Source organism: Oncorhynchus tshawytscha, linkage group LG19 (assembly GCF_018296145.1).
Source record: "Oncorhynchus tshawytscha isolate Ot180627B linkage group LG19, Otsh_v2.0, whole genome shotgun sequence".
Taxonomy (NCBI): domain Eukaryota; kingdom Metazoa; phylum Chordata; class Actinopteri; order Salmoniformes; family Salmonidae; genus Oncorhynchus; species Oncorhynchus tshawytscha.
In genome coordinates this window covers 49,896,499-49,905,246 of record NC_056447.1, presented here as the reverse complement: position 1 = coordinate 49,905,246, position 8,748 = coordinate 49,896,499, and the positions used below count along the sequence as shown (strand labels likewise).

The window sequence follows — 8,748 nt, the reverse complement described above, 5'->3', positions numbered from 1 at the left end:
GATTGATTTGCCGTCTGGTTTGTTTAATATAAGGAATTTATGATTTTTACTTTTGATACTCAAGCACATTTGAGCAATTCCATTTGCTTTTGATACTTAAGCATATTTAAAACCAATTACTTGGACTTTTACTCAAGTAGTATTTTACTGGGTGACTCACTTTTACTTGAGTCATTTTCTGTTAAGGTATCTTTACTTTTACTCAAGTATGACAATTGAGTACTTTTTCCACCACTGCAGAAAATACATCCCTCCCAACCTTGTAGATCTACCCAGTATCAAAGACTTGGATTGACAATCTCAGAATATTATTAAACTTTTGGGGTGTTTTTAAGCAGTTGTCTCTTTCAACTTGGCAAATGGCAGCTGCACAGTTTGGATTGATTGCTTTTATTTGTCAGTAAAAAAAAAATAATACATAAATATATATGTACGCAGTACAAATATTTTAAAAGTGACCGGGATTGCACAATAAAGATGGGTAATGTAAACCAGCGAAAAAACACACTACCCTCCTCTGTGCCAAATAAAAAACTACACAACCATCCCCAAAGCAAAAATAAAGTTTGACAACCCTCCCCTATTTTGGACCACTCCCCCACCCCAGTAAATATAAAACTGTCCCTTCTACAGAGTTACCTGATCAAATCTATTTGTCATATGCATAAGATACAGTGTAGTGTACACAGTACAATGAAATGCTTACTTACTGAACACAGCAGGATAACGATAGAGTGAACTAAACACAGTGAGTCTCTATGAACACCTTATTGTTGTACTTGTTTTTCTTGCACAAACACTTGTCTTTTTTAACTAGCACTGATTTTGGTGCTAGCTGCTTCATTTAAGAACATGCAATGACTGTGATATGTGGTTGTCTTACCTACCTTAGTTGAATGCACTGACTATGAGTTGCTCTGGTTAAGAGCATTGGATAAATGACCAAAATGTTAAATGCCTTTAAACTGTATTGAGTTGCAGGTGGGTTTGAGAGTAGTTCCTTCGTTCTGTCCTGGACACATTCCATGTTTCCCTCACTCCACAACTGAGAGCATTATGAGCTTCCCCCCTAGACTGTTACACGTGCGCGGTCTTCACTCTCAAAAGGTCATAGGAAGACACCGTGCAACAGGGTCCACATATGCTTGTGGTGGGGCCTGTAACGTTAGATGAGTTGCAGTATGTGACACTGACACCCTCTCATAGATCTCTCTTTGGTATGTCCCTGGTGACCCCATACAGACATTAGTTGAACCCAAGATGTCTTCAAGATGATGATGTGGTGCACTGCGTGGGCTTGGGGAGGGATCACTCCCTAGCGGCAGCAGTGAAATTACACTGCTGTTCCTTCTTTAAGTGTGCTGACAGAGGGATACCAACCTACCAAGACAGAGTTACAGGACCCATCTTGCTCAGCTGGATGGGAAACATATATATGTGTGTGCGCCGAGAGAGGAAATGGTTTGGATTCATTCGAAGTGGGACCTTTGACTCCCTCTGTCATGTGAAGGGTTGCAGAGTACACCGTGTGATCCCTCTCTGACGGTGTCACATCATTGATGGGAGAGGAAGGTCCATCTTCTATGCACTCTGGCACACTCTGTCTGATGGTGAGGGGGCTCTCAGTTGGTTGTTCTATAGCATGATGCTCCAGGGAAGGTTCCTCCACTTCCACGTCCTCATCTGTGTCCTTTACTAGTTCATCCTCAAACCAGTTTGGATGCTCCAGCTGATAGGCATGGAAAGCCTCCACTGCTTCCCGCAATGCTTTCCCTGAGGGACATTGAAAATACTCGTCCTCGGTGATGCCTTCAATGCGATTCACTCGCCCTGGCTCATGTTTCTCTTTATCCAGGAGCCTGAAGAAGAGCTCCTCAAAATGCTTCATGAGTTTGTACCTGTAAAGGGGAACAGGAATGAGTCAGGGCAGGTATCCCTCCCTCCCTCCCTCCCTCCCTCCCTCCCTCCCTCCCTCCCTCCCTCCCTCCCTCCCTCCCTCCCTGACAGTACCTCACTATGATGTTAAACGGAGACGGAACATCCTCCTCGGAACAAACGTCCTCAAAGTAAGCCACCATGTAGTTCTGGAACGTTCCAGATCTCACAAAGCTGGGCACCAGGAGGCTGAGCGCAGGGGTGAGCATGTCCCCCATGGGGGAATGTACATCCTCTCTCAGGATCACCCGGGTTTCGGCACCATCACACATTGCTCTCCATTTGGCCCTTACCCCTCGTGAACACAGGATTAGGATCTTGTCTGAGGATTTAACAATCTGTTCCCTCTGCCAGTCCAGCCACTGGACACTACCCACAATGCCCAGCCGGGCAGAGTCCAGCAGGTCCAGCACCACCTAAATGAGTCAATTAATTAACTTTATTTGACAGATTGAATGTACATATAGGGCTGGTTTCCAGACACAGATTAAGCCTACAGTATTTCACAACGCTATTTCAATGGAGATTCATTATTGAGTAGGATTTCAAATCCAGGACTAGGCTAGAACCATCCCATAGAGGTGCCCTAGTCACAATACATACATTAAAAAAATCATAGAGGATTAAAAACACAATAATATCAACAGACAACAGTCAAAATGTCCATTGTGGTCCTCGTTCTCACCTCCATGCCACACTTAGCCATGAGGAAAGCACAGAGCTTCAGGACGATCTCTATATACAGAGGATGGTCCAGAGAGTAGATGATGAGGACTTTTCTTTTTCTCTCTTGTATTTGGACTCCCTCCAGTTCACCTCTGGGCGTGGTCAGGAGCTGGCTTCCTGGATCTAGGAAGGAGAAGAAGAAATGGAATAGAGTTTACAGAAATATAAACAATATTTTACCAGTTGAGGCATGTAGTTTACTATTCTGTTTTTATTTAGTGAAAGGTTAATCTATTAACTAACAAACCTGTATGGGATGTTTTTTGCAGCAAATAAGTCAGGAAACCACCAGCCATGATTAGCCCCAGTAATGCTTTTATTATCAAAGATCGGCTGTAAGTGGGAGGCCTTTGATAGTCTGGGGAAAAAAACAATACAATAAAATTATCAGACGAAGATAAAAGTGGAAATCAATGAGATGACCGTTGGACAAAATAAGTAATTTAGATGCCAAATACATTTTACTCACAGGAGCAGTAGTTACACTTTGTCTGGTGATGTAAACAGTTGCTCTTGCACCGTATAAAAAATGGCTGAATCTTTTGAGAGAAAAAAGTATGTTTGTGGTTAGGTCAGTCAGTGAAATTGAAAACAAATGGTTTCTATAGGAAATGAAACTTACCACAATTAGCATTTCACATGGAGGCAGCTGCCATACATCCAGTTCAAAAGTCACATTCAATGATGTTCTATTCTCCTGAAACGTGAATTGAAAGGAATTGAAGAAATCATGACACAGTAATAAGTTCCAGGAACACAGTAATCAATTACCAATGTTTCATCATTGAGTGTTGTTGACCACAGATACCTACCCTCGTGACATGCTGTGAGTGTTGTTGACCACATATACCTACCCTCGTGACATGCTGTGAGTGTTGTTGACCACAGATACCTACCCTCGTGACATGCTGTGAGTGTCGTTGACCACAGATACCTACCCTCATGACATGCTGTGAGTGTTGTTGACCACAGATACCTACCCTCATGACATGCTGTGAGTGTCGTTGACCACAGATACCTACCCTCGTGACATGCTGTGAGTGTTGTTGACCACAGATACCTACCCTCGTGACATGCTGTGAGTGTCGTTGACCACAGATACCTACCCTCGTGACATGCTGTGAGTGTTGTTGACCACAGATACCTACCCTCATGACATGCTGTGAGTGTTGTTGACCACAGATACCTACCCTCATGACATGCTGTGAGTGTTGTTGACCACAGATACCTACCCTCATGACATGCTGTGAGTGTTGTTGACCACAGATACCTACCCTCATGACATGCTGTGAGTGTTGTTGACCACAGATACCTACCCTCGTGACATGTTGTGAGTGTTGTTGACCACAGATACCTACCCTCGTGACATGCTGTGAGTGTTGTTGACCACAGATACCTACCCTCGTGACATGCTGTGAGTGTTGAATGTTCTGGATGGATATCTGGTATTCGTCAGAGAACTCAGCTGTATTAAAACCCACTGTGATGATCAGTCTCTCTCCTCCATCCACTGACACAGTCCAGGACAACTGGGGATCCCAAAGACTGCCTGGAATGATGCAACATACTCAGTGTTGTTGTAGATATATCCAAGCCCTTGATTACTTTCTGTATTAACTATTACCTGACTGTAATTGTGAGCCTTACCGTTTTCCAAACACACCTTGGCTGCTTTTATGCTTGGATCCTTGCATCCTGATCATGATAACATACAGGTGTACATTTTAATACACATTCAGAAGTTTAACCTAATCACTTTTCAAAACAAATTCCATGTCTGCCTCACCTGGGATTGTAAAGATTTTGTCAAGTCTGTAATTCCCCAGGTCTGGTTTTGGTAAATTGTAGATCGAAACAGAATACTTGTTCTCGGGGTCCACCACAACTCTGTCCAAGGAAAATGTCCACTAAAAGAAAGTCAAGTCAATAGATATCAGTCTAATGAAACAGAAGGTTCTTTTCATATCTGACTATTAATTTCCACCTTTCAGCAAACCTCCATCACATCCAGTATCATTGTTTTACCGGCTTCCAGTTAGTCATCATGTTTTGTATTTTGTTATGGAAGATGTATCGGACACATATGCTTTGATTACTGTCCTCTTCAGTGACGTGCACCTCGGTCCCACTGGTCCCATTGATTACACCTCCTGTTGATTAGATCAAGGAAGAAGAAGATGATTACATCATCGTTGGAGCTGCTAGAGCCCAGGGTCTGTCACAACGCAGTGCAGCGCACCGGGAACAGATTAGGGACGAAATGCCTTGCTTCAACGGCACAACAGCAGAAGCAAGCATCCAGTTTTACTTGCCTATCAAATAATAAGAACCGCTGTGTACATTACCATTGATCTGAAGGCTCCAGCTCAGAGACATCACGGGTAGAAGATCACCACTCTCCCCTCTCCTCACAAACACATGCTGCTGTGAACCTGAGTGCCACAGAGGACCGTTAGGCGCCTGGTGTCTGGGTTTAATCCAGCCGTCGTCTGAACAGTTATCTGGCAGATTCAATAGATGGTATGACAATGAATGATCTGTATTCACAGTGTTTGTCATCATTGAACATATTGAAATGTATTGAACAAAATACTGTACATGTTAACAATATTTATGTTCAACTGCACATGTCATGATTTACCATTTCACTATGCCATTTTTATAATACAGAGACCCCCTTGGGTTTTTCCAACTGTGTACCTGGTATTTACATCAATCAAGACAAGATACTTTCCCCATAGTCAGATGACACTTACTAATTTGAACGCTGCATTGAAGATCCTGGAAAACAAAAATAAAAAAAGGTATACTGTGCAATAGGCTATTACAACAAATACAATGAAGTAAGAGGAAGATAACGGATCCCCATTCAGGCGGTCTTGTCAGGCGGTCCGATTGAGAAGCATAAAGAGTCAGGTGCAAAATCGTGGTATTTATTTCCAGGTGCAGAAGGTGAGCTGAACACGTGGATATTTACAAAATGTTGACGAATACTGGCCTATAAACGTAGAATCGCTAAATAACAAACAGCCTAATACTCCCCTGAATAGAGTACCACAGTATGAGTCATAATACCCTTAAAACCTAGAGATCAATGAAGGAAATGTCCGGGGGTATCATCGGATGGGGCCACAGTGTCTCCTAACCCGTCCTGTCTCAGCCTCCAGTATTTATGCTGCAGTAGTTTATGTGTCGGGGGGGTAGGGTCAGTTTGTTATATCTGGAGTACTTCTCCTGTCTTATCCGGTGTCCTGTGTGAATTTAAGTAAGCTCTCTCTAATTCTCTCTTTCTCTCTTTCTTTCTCTCTCTCGGAGCCCTAGGACCATGCCTCAGGATTACCTTGCATGATGACTCCTTGCTGTCCCCAGTCCACCTGGCCGTGCTGCTGCTCCAGTTTCAACTGTTCTGCTTGTGATTATTATTATTTGACTATGCTGGTCATTTATGAACATTTGAACATCTTGGCCATGTTCTGTTATAATCTCCACCCAGCACAGCCAGAAGAGGACTGGCCACCCCTCATAGCCTGGATCCTCCCTAGGTTTCTTCCTAGGTTTGGGCCTTTCTGGGGAGTTTTTCCGAGCCACCGTGCTTCTACACCTGCATTGCTTGCTGTTTGGGGTTTTAGGCTGGGTTTCTGTACAGCACTTTGAGATATCAGCTGATGTACGAAGGGCTATATAAATAAATTTGATTTGATTTGATTTTGATTTGAAATGGTTCCAGTTGTTTTCCACCATTCATTTTTCCCATAGGGGATTTTAGAAATGCTTAAAGAAAGGGCTGTATTTCATGTAGTCTTACCATGGCATGACGTTTTGATAACCGTGTAAATCTCTCTAAGACAAGGTGACTTTTATCAATATATTCACCTGTATTTTCCCCACAAAAATGAAATGCTAATTATCTGCTAATGTGGCTATCATAAAGAACTACAAATACCACGATGATCTGGAGGAGACTGCCAAATTGAGGCAAAGTTATGAATCTCTGGATTAACTATCTAATGTTTGCTAAATTTAGTTATGAATAAATTGGCTACATTTCTTTAAATTGACAATTCTGTGAACTGTTCTGTGCAATTTTTAAATTGACACAATACTTGTTAGCAAAGGTGTCTGCAAGAGATGATGTGCAGGAGCCTGCGGGGATTTGATGATGTCTACTTTGATGATAGTTAGCATTTTCGGATCTGAGAGTAAATAAAGCGGAATATATTGATAAAAGTCACCTTGTCCGAGAGAATTACATGGTTATCAAAACATCACGCCAGGGTAAAACTATGCTTAAAACAGCCCTTATTTTGTGTTTGTAAAATCCCCTATGGGAAAAATTGATCGTGGAAAAAAACGATTGGAACCATTTCCTTGTTTGACCACTAGGTTTTATGGGTATTATGACACCTCCATTGTGGAGCTCTATAAGCAACCTGAACAGATGAAAAACCCAACCCTTAAAACTGGTATAATCCAAAATGCACCTCAACAGGTATTTATTCAATGACAATATCTTATTATATAATCAATACTCAATGTATTAGCCTATACATTTCAACATCTCAGAACACAACATCACATAAACATTAAATTAATAAAGATTAGGAAAAAACCCTCAGTGGCTATGAAAATAGAACATCTAAATTCCTGAGAGCCTGCTGGATAAAAATGTGACGTGACTGGCTTGCGCTCTTATTATCAGTGGCGTGTACTCACCACAATTCGCTTCTGAGTACAGGTCAATTTAAAAGGAATTTGTTATTTAACTTCCTTCTCGCGTGTGATATTTTATATAGAAACTTGGGACATGTGTACTATTAGCAGGCGTACGCTTGAAACATGAACAAACAACAAAAAAACATTTGCAAAGTGTGTTTGGCTGTATTGCGCCAAATTAGTAAAATACAATGGAGTGGAATGTGTCACGTGACGGGCGCTCTCCAGTGCGCATAGTCCCAGTGTGTTTTGATCATTTGCGATGCATTTCTACAGTTAATTACAGTAAAGAACAACTGTGTTGGTTAAAACATACCAGTTGTGTGCAGTTCAGGGGTGGCCATTCCAGAATCCTGAGAGTTGACGTCAGAGTCAGTCCAAAGATGATCAACCAAACACAGTACAGCTCCATTGTCCTTGAGAAATGTTCTGCACATCCCTGAAAACGCAGGCCTATGTACACAATAAGGATAACATGTGTTGGAGATGTGTTGTGATGGTACAATGTGAAGCCTTCAATTCTGAGAATGAAATACAGGTAGCTTGCAGGAGGACATGTGCAGGCTTGAACAAGGAAATGCTTTGAGGTAAATGTACTGTCTCTGGTGAATTTGTACTGATAAACATCATAATTTGAAGGAAATGACACATTAGGTTGTTTTCTTATCAAACATCAGCCACTAGAGGGAGGCACCTACTAGATGTCTTTGCCCTGTCTAGTCAGGATCCTCAAGTATTCTAGATTGGTTTTGGTATACTGCATTTGGATCATATGGATATTAGCCAATCTATGCCTTTCAGACCGTATATAGTCCAATTTCTACACTATAGAAAAATAAAATATGTTTGGATTTTGAAACCTCTTAGTATTCATAAAAATACATCCAATAACTCATGTATAAAAATGAACGTGTTGATTACTGTATATTTAACTGTAGTCTAATCCTACTACTTCTAATCCAGAGAATACACCATTACTCATCAACGCCGAGTGGGAATGTGTTGGAATGTTCTCTCAGCCGAATCCCCAACGGATCTGTATACATTCTCAACCTCAATCACAGGCTCAACACTGTGATCAACAAACACGTTGCCGGCTTATCTACACTGAACCCCAAATATCCCAGCGTCAGTTGTTTCATTATCGGGCTTAAATCCTAAAGATTGATCTGTGACCAGGGATTGTGTGTGCTCAGTCCTGGCTCTTCTTACAGCTGTTTCTGTACTGTTCACTGACAGCCAGCTAAGAGCTCTGTCCCAAATGGACTCCTATTCCCTACATAGTGCACACCGTTTTTTTTTTTTTACCAGCGCCCATAGTGAACTATGTCGGGAAGAAGGTGCTATTTGGGATGTAGACAAAGCTCTAGTCAG

General features: G+C 41.8%; 1 protein-coding gene across 2 annotated transcripts; it reads right to left on the bottom strand.

Moving 5' to 3' along the window:
* Positions 1–141: 141 nt before the first annotated feature.
* LOC112218902 (interleukin-17 receptor A) lies at positions 142–7,940 on the bottom strand. Of its 2 annotated transcripts, XM_024380137.2 has the most exons (13): positions 7,691–7,940; positions 5,418–5,442; positions 5,007–5,162; positions 4,687–4,811; positions 4,448–4,568; positions 4,309–4,356; positions 4,062–4,210; positions 3,284–3,358; positions 3,131–3,200; positions 2,909–3,019; positions 2,621–2,784; positions 2,011–2,351; positions 142–1,898 (listed from the first exon to the last, which is right to left on the bottom strand). In XM_024380137.2, exons 1-13 carry the CDS (start codon positions 7,784–7,786, stop codon positions 1,334–1,336), a joined length of 2,046 nt encoding a protein of 681 aa, XP_024235905.1. In that variant the 5' UTR covers positions 7,787–7,940; the 3' UTR covers positions 142–1,333. The 2 variants fall into 2 exon arrangements, with proteins under 2 accessions (XP_024235905.1, XP_024235906.2); XM_024380138.2 differs by lacking the exon at positions 5,418–5,442.
* Positions 7,941–8,748: the final 808 nt, after the last annotated feature.

Excerpts from the sequence above, each read along its gene's own strand:
- LOC112218902 (XM_024380137.2), bottom strand. The coding sequence starts at position 7,786 with ATGGAGCTGTACTGTGTTTGGTTGATCATCTTTGGACTGACTCTGACG. Across the intron at positions 4,569-4,686 it reads TGATGACTAACTGGAAGCCG|TGGACATTTTCCTTGGACAG; the intron begins GTAAAACAATGA and ends ACTTTCTTTTAG. Across the intron at positions 2,352-2,620 it reads TGGCTAAGTGTGGCATGGAG|GTGGTGCTGGACCTGCTGGA; the intron begins GTGAGAACGAGG and ends TGACTCATTTAG.